The sequence below is a fragment of the Diachasma alloeum genome, unplaced genomic scaffold (genome assembly GCF_001412515.2).
Source record: "Diachasma alloeum isolate Michigan unplaced genomic scaffold, Dall2.0 Dall_scaffold_00547, whole genome shotgun sequence".
In the NCBI taxonomy this organism is placed as follows: domain Eukaryota; kingdom Metazoa; phylum Arthropoda; class Insecta; order Hymenoptera; family Braconidae; genus Diachasma; species Diachasma alloeum.
In genome coordinates, this window is record NW_021680679.1 from 956,911 (window position 1) to 969,654 (window position 12,744).

The following is a 12,744-nucleotide window of genomic DNA, read 5'->3' on the forward strand; positions in this document are numbered from 1 at the left end:
CTCTCTCTCTCTCTCTCTCTCTCTCTCTCTCTCTCTCTCTCTCTCTCTCTCTCTCTCTTTTATTTTCCTATAAAATCAATATTGTTGCTTTTCCAAAGTAGCGCAGACCGAAAATTTGATGTACAATTCACTTGAGACGTGTATGATACACATATTTCAGGCAGATTTTTTCCAATATTGCATGATTCATCAGGGACCATCCCCCCTTCTTAATTCCCCCACCTTAACAATGTAGTTGATCAGGTATGTATGAGGTACACATTTCCGACGAGCTTTTAGCTCCCCACCTTATTACAGAATGAGCACAAATAGTCAGTTAATGGCCTAAACATTACGGTCCTAAATCTTACGTCAGGGTTCTGCGTTCGACACTGGAAATGTGCATGCTGCAAGTCCTTATCATACTACAGGGAGGGATAAATATACCACAATCTCGTGAGATGGCCCCATACAAATTGCGGTGCTATCCGTTAACGATACGGCATGACATGGCATCACAGGAAAGTTCGCATGTGACATAATTTTTACGGGGAGTGGGCGAAACAAATCAAAGTTTCGAAGATGAAGGCGATAGCAATAATCGTCGTTTTGATTTATATAAAAATTTGCAAAATTTTTGTATTTTTTGAAAATTGGAATTCCGGGGATATCTGGAGATGTCATGCTTCAAATGAATTCAATTATAGCTTAAAATGTTAGTTTCAATGCCACACGGTCGAAGTTGAACGATAATTACGATATAGCTATATCTGTTGATTTTATTTTTATGATGATTTTTGAAAATTTCGAATTTTCCATCATATATTAATAATAAACGACAACAACGGCCTAAACGTGGCTTATGTAGACGACAAACCTGTGGAATGCAGAACCGATAAAAAACCAATTTCAATAACTAGGAAACCGTTGAACGAAAATATAAACACCGAAACGTGAATAGGAAATATACCTCCTGAAGTAAATGCCACGTAGTTAGGAAGAGAATGTCAGCCCGTGAAGCAACAAAGGGGTGAGAGGAGTGATAGGACCGCAAAAAAGACAATCGGTTGTACGAAAAAAAGGGATAATAAGAATAACGATAATGATAGCATTCAGCTAAGTTGAAAATCTGACACAATTGTTTAAAAATAAATCTCATTCAATTTAATAAAGTAAAATAAACACCGAATTATATACCATAGAAGAAAATGATGTGCAAGACGACCATTTGGAGCAATTTCCCACTCGTTCTCATCCTTCATATCAACCAAATTTATAAATTGAGTGAATATTAGATGATGCGGCACTGGCAATTCAAATTAATTAATTTCACTTAAGACAGGAACCTTGCTGTGTTCAATTAATGTAAAAAGAAATTATTTTATGTAACATGCGTTTACCGTAATATTTAGGCCAAATACACGATTTAGAGAAGAAAAGATGGAATAATGTCTCACATTCGTTTCTTCTAGAGACAATGACGAAGGATGGCTTTATAAGATATCTCATGTCGGACGAGAATGCTCCAGTATTTCTCGACAGACTGGATGTCTACATGGATATGGATCAACCATTGGCCCACTACTACATAAATTCAAGTCACAATACCTATTTGAGTGGGCGGCAATTCGGTGGCAAGAGTAGCGTGGAAATGTACAGACAAGTGCTGCTGGCAGGCTGCAGGTGATGTAATCGCATGCCATTCCTAACCAGGTGACATTTGACACAGATCATCAATTCCATTTTCCGTCAGCAGATGCGTTGAGCTGGACTGCTGGGACGGAAAAGGCGAAGACGAAGAGCCCATCATTACCCATGGGAAAGCAATGTGCACTGATATCTTATTCAGGGATGTTATTTACGCTGTTCGAGACACGGCATTCGTCACGTCTGATTATCCGGTTATTCTCAGTTTTGAGAATCACTGTAGCAAGACGCAGCAGTATAAACTGGCGAAATATTGCGATGAGATACTGGGCGATCTCCTGCTGAAGGAGCCCGTGAAAGATTATCCGGTGAGCTTAATAATTATGGTGAATATGAGGTATTCCATGCTAAATGGGTCAACGGCTGACCCTCACCCCTTCGGAAATTGATCTCGATTTTTTATACGATTGGGGAGATAGACAAACTGTCTCTCAATTTTTTTCAGATTTTTTCGGCAGCCCTTTTCGGAGATACGATTTTTTCTTTGCTTTTTCGTTTTTTTTCGATAATTCGGGTTCTATTCAACCGATTTTGATTTATTACGGCTCAAAATTTTCCATTTTCTGCCATCTATAAGAAGATTTTGGGTAATTTTTTTTTCAATTCCTAGGTGCTCAGGGATAGCTAAATTCATAATATTTAATTACCGTTAAATATTGTAGTTATCAATTTAGATATTCAAATTTTCAATCATTTTATCAATTGATAATCGAGGTATGAAGATTGACGATTATTTGTGTAATTGATAATCGGCTTTTAAGAAATTTGAATTATTCATGGTAAATTTACAGTTCCATATTAACAAATTTTAATTCATCATTATTCGAAAAAATCTGATTGTTAATATTATACTATTTGAAAAATTATATCAACATATTTTAAATCTTCATTAATGTAAGGGTCAAATTCTTGTAATATCACAGAAATTTAATGTTGTTGGCGATCCCTGGAGCTCATAATACCGAATTTAAAAAAAAAAAGAAATTTGAAAAACTTGAATTTTCAAAATTATATCACCTTTTATTTTTCTCATCTTTTCTTCTGTAATTCTTATAATTAAAACAAGTATTTTGAGCCGTCATACAAGTTCGATTTCGTCCTGGATCTATTTTATTTTTATTGTGTTCTTCTCGAAATTGCAAAATTATTAAAAAAACTTATTTTTTTATACATATATATATTTTTACAAAAAATATATATATAGGTATATGCCATACAAATATGTTTTATACTGTAATTTTTTTAACAATAAAAAAAATTGATATAGTTCTTCAAAAAAAAAAAAATATATATATATACATAAGATAGTATATATGTTTATAGTACATAATACATCCCTAAAAATGAGAAAAAAATGCAAAAAGCAAAAGAGAAACGAAGAAGATGAAGAGAATTATGGCGATTCCGATTAAATTATTCAACAATTAAATTCTCATTGTGAAAAACTTCGCTAAAACCATTCGTTTTTCCTGCATTATTGAGATAAAAATTAATGAAAGTGAGAAACGATCAAGTTTTACTATTCTGGAACCCATGGAAAACACGCGCTCGAAGCGCGTACCCTGTTCTAGTCGTAGAAAAAACCGAGATCAATTTCCAAGAGGATGAGGGTCAGTCGTTGACTCACTTGACACGGAACACCTCGTATACAAAACATAAAGGTCAACTGATCAACTGTTGATCTCATAAATTACTCAGCTGGAGCCTGGCGTATCGTTGCCACCGCCAAGTCTCCTGAAACGTAAGATTCTCATTAAGAACAAAAGACTAAAGCCAGAAGTCGAGAAGCAGGAATTGGAGCTCTTCAAACAGGGGCAATTTGTCATTGAAGATGAGGTGAAAGAAGACGCTAGTGCACCACCAGGAGTGGCAGCAGTCGTCGAGCAACAGCAATCGGTAATCCAAATATACCTATTCCAGGATTATTGGAATGTCTGACGACATAACACTCGTTAATCTCACATTTCTGCGATTCTAAAATACTTTTGAACCCTAGCAATCCCTTGTTTCCAGGTAGACTCTGCAATTGTTGATGTCATCGTGCAACAACAGTCGCAGAACTCCAGCGGCGGTCCAGCCGGCCTAGGAGACAGCCTGGAACTGGCTGTTGTCCAGCAAGTACCTTACACTGGAAGTACCACCAATGTCCACCCCTGGCTGTCTTCAATGGTGAATTATGCTCAACCAATAAAGTTCCAAGGTTTCGACATCGCAGAACGTAAGTTGAATGTTGTCCTTATAGAGTGCGAAAGAGGTCCCATTATACATGAAAATATTGTTCCATTTCTTCAGAGAAGAATGTCCATTACAACATGTCTTCCTTCGCCGAGAACACCGGTCTAAATCACTTGAAGACATCAGCTATTGAATTTGTCAATTATAACAAACGCCAAATGAGTCGGATCTACCCGAAAGGCACACGAGCCGACTCTTCTAATTATATGCCACAGGTAGAGAAATTTACATGCTAGAGCGGCCTGTTGAAGATATTTTTGCTTCCGAATGGATGCTTTGTAATCAGACAGGGTCAAGCCATTAATTTGTGACTTTAGACATAGGCGACTTAGGTAATATGAATTTAAATTTCTTTGAGACATCTCGTGTAATAATTATGAGTGATCAGGTAGATGTACGGGACCTCCGGCCAGCTCCTCCCTTCAACAGCGATATAATTTTTTTGGTAACACGTCTAAATAATACACGTATATTTCAAGATATGTTAACTCAACATATGACTTTTCAACATGGACCATTTTAACACATGATTTTTCAACACAAGCAAGTTCAACTCAGTTTATTTTTCTTGGATTCTACATAAAGTTGTTGTCAACAATTGTCATGCACGTGATTTTATTTCTTTTTTCATTTTGTATTAAGATTTTTTTTAAATATTCTTCATATCAAATTTTGAATTTTGAATTTCACTAAAAAGGCCAAAATATTAAAATTAATTTTTGACTAAGTCACGTTTATTTAGCTTGACCCTGGATAGTTCAGCACGATGGAAGACTATTTGAAATATATACTTCAAGTTGACATTTTCGGTCGATCAAATAGTATTTATTTATGTTTTTTTTAAAATTCAAGTAAAATAGTTATTTGATATTTCATTTCAACGAAACAGAAAATTAAATAGTATTTACTATTTTATTTCACTATTTGGTTTTACATGAGATAGTTTTTTTTCCTACGAATATTTCCCGTACCTATCCCTTATCACCTTCATTGATCTCTCGCGGTGACGTTATCGCAATGAATTATGAAGAATTGGGTTGAATGGACGGATTATCGCAGTTAGTTACCACTAAAGAGGACTTTCTCCAGCGTTTCACATCTTGTGACATCGCAATACGCAAAATTTTGATGACATTTCCATCGATGACGGTACTATGACAAAAAAAATAGAAGAAGAGAATACTGGAATAAGAATTAAAAAAGGAGAATCCATTCGGAAGCAAATTGCTAACTTAGTAGTGACAATACCTACACTCATTTATGAAAAAATGCAATTGTCCACTTGTTCTTCTATTCTCCGGATGAATTGATGAAAGAACAACGAATTTGCTTCAGGTCTTTTGGAACGCTGGTTGCCAAATGGTTTCACTGAATTTCCAAACGGCCGACTTGCCAATGCAACTCAACCAAGGTAAATTCGAATATAACGGCTCGTCGGGTTATTTATTGAAGCCAGATTTCATGAGACGCGCTGATCGAAGTTTCGATCCATTCGCTGAGAGCCCAGTTGACGGTGTGATTGCTACTCAATGCAGTGTCCAAGTAAATAGTTTGAAATTCATTGGTTCTTGTCTATACGAGTTCATCCATACAGAGTTTGTATATAAATACATTTCAGGTCATTGCTGGACAATTTTTATCAGACAAGAAAGTTGGCACGTACGTGGAGGTTGAAATGTATGGCCTACCGACAGATACGATACGGAAGGAGTTTCGGACTAAAGTTATCCCGGCTAATGGCTTAAATCCCGTCTACAATGAGGAGCCGTTCTTATTCCGTAAAGTCGTGTTACCGGACTTGGCAGCACTGCGGTTTGCAGTTTATGATGAGAATGGACGCTTGCTAGGGCAGAGAATTGTTCCACTTGATGGCCTGCAATCTGGATATCGGCATATTGCTCTACGCACAGAAGCTAACTTTCCAATGTCCCTGCCAATGCTATTCTGCAATATTGAGATTAAAATTTACGTGCCAGATGGATTTCAAGGTTCTTATTGTCACTTATCCAATCAAAAAAAATTGGCCACTTCTTAATGTGTCATTAGCCGATCCTCAAACTCATATTTAAAGCCCTTTTCTGAGACTTTATTAATTTCGCGTGATGAATGATCAGTAATGCTTTAGAAATCAAAGCAAAATAGGGGAAATGTTCAGTCATCGGCTCATCACATTTACATTAGATCGCGGATGTGTCATATTTCTTTCAACTTACTGCTTATTACAGAGTTTATGGATGCATTAACTGCACCTCGAGCTCCGAGAAAAACAGAAATAACATCCCAAGCAAGATTACGAGGCTTAGGAATGGATGAGGGTGACAGATTTCCAGGCGATTCTTCACAATCGCGACAACTGGAAACTGCTAAACCACGAGGTAATGATTCGACACTTCCTAATAAAAGGAGGGTATCTCAGGATTCCCTATAACACTCGATTATCTGAATTTTCCGGGGAAAACTCATGTAACTCAGACGGAATAAAAAAAGACTTATCCCAGTAACTCTGATAAATACTGTGCAAGTGGTACTCATTTTAATATCCATAATTCCCAGAGAATTCAGCCATTCTTTATTTTATTTCCATGCCTCCTTCACGGTACTCACACGCAACTCAAATCCATTTAGATGTCGAAAGCATGAAAACGTAAGTGTTTGAGAATTAATTCCATCTGGCACGTGCCGACCAAGATGTCAAAACAGATAGCTTCGATACCTTCGAATTATCCTGATCTTATGCGGCGTAGTTATGCCATTCTCACCCTCTCAATTTCTTTTCCCTGTATCCATATTTCTACTCCGAGTCATAGAATTCCATATATGTCCGTTCCAAAACTACACTACACTCGTTTCAGGAGATGATTTCAATTTTCCTATTGATGAATTCTGGATTGATGATCTACTCACTCTGTTCTCCCGTTGAATCCTTGATGCGATCACTCTACTCGTCCCTCCCATTCATTTTATTAATTCTCTGGCATGAATCTCTTAACATATTATACATCCACAATATGTCGACTAAATCGGTTAAACACTATTTTATTTAGTCAGCGTTCATAAAATAAATGTTTCATCTCGCTGTGCGAAAAAGCAACTTTTTAGGCACTCGAACCGTCCCTTTTCCACACATTGAGTTGAAAAATATCATTCGATACTCACGGGAACTGTTTTTCGGCTCGTGGGAGGAGTGATATACTCTCACGAGCCAAAAATCGCTTTTCCGCACTCGCATCGAAATATACTATTTTCCGATTTCGTTTAAGTCGGACGAGTTTTCTCCGGAAAATTCAGATAGATTAGTTTTATAGAGAATTCTGAGATACCCTTGTTGTATTAGAAAGCATCGAATTGATCAACAGTATTTTAAATTCCCATCGTTCACTAAATACTAACATTTTGCCATTCTGTTAGAAATAATGGAATTTGAACCGATCACGGTGGAGTCACTGCGCCAAGAAAAAGGATATCAGAAACTCGTTCGTAAACAACAAAAAGACTTGGAATCTCTGAAGAAGCGGCAGCAGAAGGAGCGAAATGCCGTGCAAAAACAGCAATGTGCAGCTATTGAGAAATTGATAAAAGGAAAAAAGTGAGTAGATGAATCGCCAATATAGACCTTGTACTGGAAGCGTGGTTTAATTTTGATCATTGGTTTCGGGGAGAACATAAATGTGTTTCCATTTACTTATTCTGTTGATCAAATCATCGGTCGATTAATCCTCACAATCGAAGCATTTCTCACATCATTCTGATAGCATTTGCTCGTTCCATCCTACCAATCTCATCGCACTAATGAGTTTAATTATCCGAAATTCATGTGTATTCTGAAAAAAAATTTAGAAGCAACTGATGTACGAGAGAAATTGATTATCAAAATTAAATCACGTGGAATTTTTAAACTCAGCAAAGCCGACTTATCGAGGGATCCAATCGTTCGCAGAGCTGTCTCAGAGCAGACAGCCCAGTGGTCACATCTTGCTGAACGCCAGAGGCGTGAGGAACGTGACTTAATACGCACTCATTTGGAGGAGCGCCGTATACAGCTGCGAAAGTTATGCATTGCAGCGCAATCGAGTCAAACGAAACAACTTATTGCTAGACACGAAAGAGAAATTAAAGAGATGAATGCTAAACAAGCTAGATCGTCAGTAGAGAGTACTAGGGAGGTGATGAATGATAAATCATTGAAGACAAGGCAGATTAAGGAGGGAAGACTGCGCGAGAAGCAGCAGAATAACACAAAGAAATTTATGGAAGAACGCAAAATGGCACAAATTATACAAAATCGGGAGAAGGAAAAATTGAAGATGATACATAATGAACAACTGGAGGAGTTGCAGAAGGAAATGAATGGGGTAAGGTTTCCATTTATGGAGATGACAGAAGGAAGACATTATCTCATTGAATCATTGAATGTTTCCAGGTGTTGGAGATGCACAAAAATGAGGAAATTGAGTATGAGCTGGGTCCAAAGAATGAGTTCTATGTGTGATTACTTGCGCCGATGCTTAGTCCATTCGCCGCATAGTCTATAGCTTAAAATATAAAAGTAATTTAAAAGAGAATCTTCAAATAATTAACTATTATCGTTGAATTATTGGAATTGGGAACAAGTAAGATCTTTGCGTTAGTACGGTCATCCTTAAGCTTGTGCTCGGTGGCCATATCACTCGGCGTCTTGAAGATTTAGAAAATGATATTGAAATAGAACCAAGAAATTTAACATTATAGAAATGAAACTTTAAAATGAAATGATACACGAAAGCACATATTATTACTATGAATATCTGTAAGTATTTCCTCAATATTTTTTTATAAAGGTCTCATTCCACGTGACAAACGTGAGTAGGTGTACGAGATCGAGCAGTCAATAATTGAAGAAAAAAGTGATCTAGTCGAAATCTTTTTAGTATAATTTTCGAGATATTGAAAAATGATGAAAACTTGTAGACGAGTCGTCTGTATTGCGCCATCACCATCTCTTGGATTTTTAGATGCAAAAATATTGTTATTATATAATATTGAATTCTATTCATTAAAATAAATTGAAGTGAATGAAAAACAAGTGGACATTTGCTTTTTTTAATGAATGAGTTTGGTTAATGGTGCTAATAAATTAGCAATTTGCTTCCGAATGGATCACTCCGACGTGTCACTCCTCTTCACATTACTTTTTGTTATTTATTTGGTCCCAAAATCTTTCAATAAACATTAATTCTTAATTAAATGGCTTGTATTAAACAATATATATCTGCGAGTCCTCAACTTTACGGTTAATAAATTACGGATACCCCCACTACGGCACCTTGGGGCGTGTTTGCGGCTGCCTTGCCCCTTCATGCGGATGACATCGGACGCGAGTGACAGCGGACACATTCTTCGATACCGCTGTGCAAACGAACCCCTTGGAAAAATTCCAAATTCAAGCGTTGGATGCCTGAATATCCACCTTAGTGATGCCGAAGTAGAGTCGGTTGTTCCGGTGCTGTCTCCATCGATTTTAATTACTTTTGTTCACTAAAGGAAGACACAATAGTTGATATATGTAATGACTTTCTCCTTAGGAACTCCGAGTAAACAATTATGGATCGAGTCCAATTATGGATCTCAAAGCCCACAATTACATCTAAAATACGTATTTTCTCACTCAACGACGATAGTTCTAATTAATTTCCTCACTTCCTGAATTGACACAGACCTCAAATTTTGATGAAGTATATAAATCCGGAGTTCGGACGGCCTACGGCTATCAGTACTGCTACGAACTCAGCATCATGAAGATCGTTTCAATGGTGATTTTTATATTTTACCGGGAATTCCGAGTAGACCCAGGGAAATCATTCATTTGAATCAAATAAATAGGTTTATTTAAATAACACGACATAAAGTTTTTATTTAAATTGAACATTTTTCTTCATTTGAGGGCGCGTTTCTATTAGATAAATGATTTTTTTATTTTTCATAAATCGTTATTTGATCAAAAATAAATTCTTCGTTAACAATAAATAACAAATTAATTAATTTTCGTATATTAAGACAATTTTTCTATTTGAAATAAACACATTTTTTCTTTGATCTTGATAAAAATTTATTTGATGCTAATAATTTATTATCGCTTCAGAATTAAAATTGAGTAAAAAACAATTGAAAGAGAAAAATGCAATAATTATTATTCCTTTATATTCTACATTATATATTCCTTCACAAAATACATGAAATTGTGATTTTCTTAAAATAAGAAAATTCTTAATTTGAAATGAATTAATTGTTTCCGTGAATTTCATAAAAATTGAATTTGAAATTCATAAACTGTTAATTTGATATAATAAAATCCTCTCTTTTGGACCAAATAAACAAGTTTATTCATTTCCACGTCGACATTCGTGAAACAAGAAAAAAATTTCAAATAAAGATTTTTATTTTTATTTTTATGTTTCTTGATTCAAATAAATAATTTTTCTGGGTGTAGATATGGTAGATTAGCAATAACAGCTGTGTTATTTTCAGAGTATTGTGCTTCTCATGTCAGCATACTTGACAGAAGCTGCGAAAGAAATTCAAACGGATCGAAAGCTGAAACGTGGTGTTGATTTTTTCGGACCGCCGGGGTTTGACCAATTTGGTCTTCTCCCGGCGTATGACTCTCCGTGGGTACCAGGGAGTCCTTTAGGCCCATGGGTAGGGCCAATACCATCCGATCTTGAACTGCGTCGGGTTCAAACACAAGCCACTCACGACGTAACACTCCAGGTATTTTTCGAAAAACAGGTCAAGTCGATTTTGGCTATTGGTCAGTTTTCAATGAATATCTCGGGATCTAAGGGAAGTAGGAAAATTTTTGTTAAAACCTTTTTTGTACATCTTAATCCGCTCTACAAAAAAGGTTCTTACGAAAATTACTCTATCTCTCTTAGATTCAAAGATATACCCCCAAAACTCGACTTAAATCGTTTTACCACTTCGCAACTGAATTTCTCTGAGTAAAGTACCAAAAAATGATTTAATCCTCGAATTCAGCTTCTCAGAGATTCAATCCCAGGCACTCCCAGCATAGCGTACACGCCCGATATAATACGAGCTATCCAGCAGGCTAAAGCCGCGAATGAGAATGTTCTACTGGCCCAACAGCGAGTTGCCGAAGTCAAACAAGCTACTATCATACAACAGAAGATTGCACTGGCCAAAGAAGCGGCTGCCCGCGTAGCGGCGGAAAGGTGACATTTTATCTATTTAACTCACGTCGATATGATACTGTCGTGTAAGACTCAAGTGAATTATCCACTTCCCCTCTAGGTTCTGATGTGATACCCCATTTTTTCCCATTTTTAATCGACGAAATCGTAAATGCAATTTTCCTCTCGTCCTCTTTTCTCACGAATACACAGAGGTTTCACGAGTTCTTTAAACTATCTCGTAGATTCACAAAGAGAAAATTCGAAGTGCTGTGATGGCCACAATTTAATAAGTGAAGCGAAATGTCCAAAGAGCATCGCATAAAGATTTAATTGTTCACCCAATCGTTGCCTTCTTTTTGTTATTCTTGTTTTTAAAATTCGCGGCAACAGAGAGGGGGTCGTAGAATTTGTGGGATCTAAAATGTAAAAAAAGTAAAGTAATATTTGAATGGCCCCATTCATCTGGGTGATCGATAGGTCCGAGGCCATTTCTGCTCACACACAAGCGGAAGCTCGAGCGAGCGCCCAGCAGCTTGTAGTTCTCCAACAAAAATTAGCAACGTCGAAGGATGCTGTGGCTGCAGCACAGCGTCTCGCAGCTGCCCGAGAGGCTGCTGCAGCAGCGGCTATACAGCGAAATGCGTCGGAAACTGCTGCCCAACTTCGGAAACAAGACGTGGACAAACAAATAAGTCAAACTGAACGGGAAGCAAAGGTTTGTACCAAAAATACTGGCATTATTAATGAAATAGTACTGAATTGTGAGCCCTGAATTTGAATGTTTCTTTGATTAGATCCGCGATCTCGCGGCTGCGAAGCAACATGCAATTGCCAAAGCAGTGCACCATGCTGCAATCACAAAGCCAGTGCCCCACCAGTATTCAGTCCATCATCCCTGGGCTTAACACAGTTAATCCACCCGCTAGAATAAGCGTCTACTAAATCTGAAAATCAGGAAATAATTATCATTACTGGTGAAGGTTTCTGATTACTATTTACGAGAATATCTCGTCATTTTTTCCACTTGTTGCAATAAATAATGGTGATGAAGCAGAAAGGGAAGATAAAGTAACTCCACATTTCCACAAATTAGACTATCGTAACTAGATTTGTCATCCCCTTCATCCCCACCGAGTTGCCTCGTGTAAGCTCGTGAGACTAGCGCGCAACGTACTGCGCATAACACACTGGTGATCATGCCCTGTCCTGATTTAATACTGTATCGACAAAAGGACCTCTGAATAAAGAATTGTATGGAATAATATCAAGAGTTGTTTGAATGTCATTAGAAAGGAACGAGACGAGATGAAGGAATACAGAAGTGTTATTATTTTTCGAAAAGAGGCTTTATAGAAGATACTTCTCTATAAGATACCTCGAGCTCCGAGCGCTCGAGGCCTACCCCCACTCTCGGCACTTTATAAGATACTTCTTATAAGATACCTATGGCCTCGATAATTTTTCAACGGAAAAAGAGTGATTATAAGGATCAAACGGAGTTGAGGGTCAAACGGGAGGGACGAACGAAGTGATCATAAGGGTCAAATGACCTTAAGGGTCAAGAGTTCAAACGTAAGAGTCAAGTGAAGTAATCAGAAGGGTTAAACGATCCCAAGGGTCACCTCTTTTCTTCGACGCTATAATTATTAAA

The 12,744-nt window shown here is 37.1% G+C and overlaps 2 protein-coding genes across 4 annotated transcripts in view; both read left to right on the forward strand.

The window, feature by feature from the left end:
• The window catches only part of LOC107043139 (1-phosphatidylinositol 4,5-bisphosphate phosphodiesterase), a 26,421-nt gene extending 17,276 nt beyond the window's left edge, over positions 1 to 9,145 (forward strand). For 2 of the 3 annotated variants that reach the window (XM_015264473.2, XM_015264475.2), the window contains 11 exons: positions 1,452 to 1,662; positions 1,736 to 1,994; positions 3,385 to 3,582; positions 3,700 to 3,904; positions 3,979 to 4,136; positions 5,257 to 5,463; positions 5,540 to 5,909; positions 6,147 to 6,296; positions 7,330 to 7,507; positions 7,823 to 8,273; positions 8,342 to 9,145. In XM_015264473.2, the coding sequence (XP_015119959.1) occupies positions 1,452 to 1,662; positions 1,736 to 1,994; positions 3,385 to 3,582; positions 3,700 to 3,904; positions 3,979 to 4,136; positions 5,257 to 5,463; positions 5,540 to 5,909; positions 6,147 to 6,296; positions 7,330 to 7,507; positions 7,823 to 8,273; positions 8,342 to 8,410 (2,456 nt within the window). In that variant the 3' untranslated portion in view covers positions 8,411 to 9,145. The remainder of the gene's footprint in view (positions 1 to 1,451; positions 1,663 to 1,735; positions 1,995 to 3,384; positions 3,583 to 3,699; positions 3,905 to 3,978; positions 4,137 to 5,256; positions 5,464 to 5,539; positions 5,910 to 6,146; positions 6,297 to 7,329; positions 7,508 to 7,822; positions 8,274 to 8,341) is intronic. The other variant, XM_015264474.2, reaches the window with a different exon arrangement.
• Positions 9,146 to 9,692: 547 nt separating this feature from the next.
• Positions 9,693 to 12,322, forward strand: LOC107043100. Its single transcript, XM_015264412.1, has 5 exons — positions 9,693 to 9,710; positions 10,426 to 10,668; positions 10,936 to 11,132; positions 11,571 to 11,808; positions 11,888 to 12,322. The coding sequence occupies exons 1-5, from the start codon at positions 9,693 to 9,695 to the stop codon at positions 11,996 to 11,998; spliced, it is 807 nt and encodes a 268-aa protein (XP_015119898.1). The 3' UTR covers positions 11,999 to 12,322.
• The last annotated feature ends 422 nt before the right edge of the window (positions 12,323 to 12,744 follow it).

What these genes read in the sequence shown, in the direction of transcription:
- LOC107043100 (XM_015264412.1), top strand. An exon ending in CTCACGACGTAACACTCCAG is followed by an intron (nt 10,669 to 10,935) that starts GTATTTTTCGAA and finishes CCTCGAATTCAG; the next exon opens with CTTCTCAGAGATTCAATCCC. An exon ending in GCCCGCGTAGCGGCGGAAAG is followed by an intron (nt 11,133 to 11,570) that starts GTGACATTTTAT and finishes GGTGATCGATAG; the next exon opens with GTCCGAGGCCATTTCTGCTC.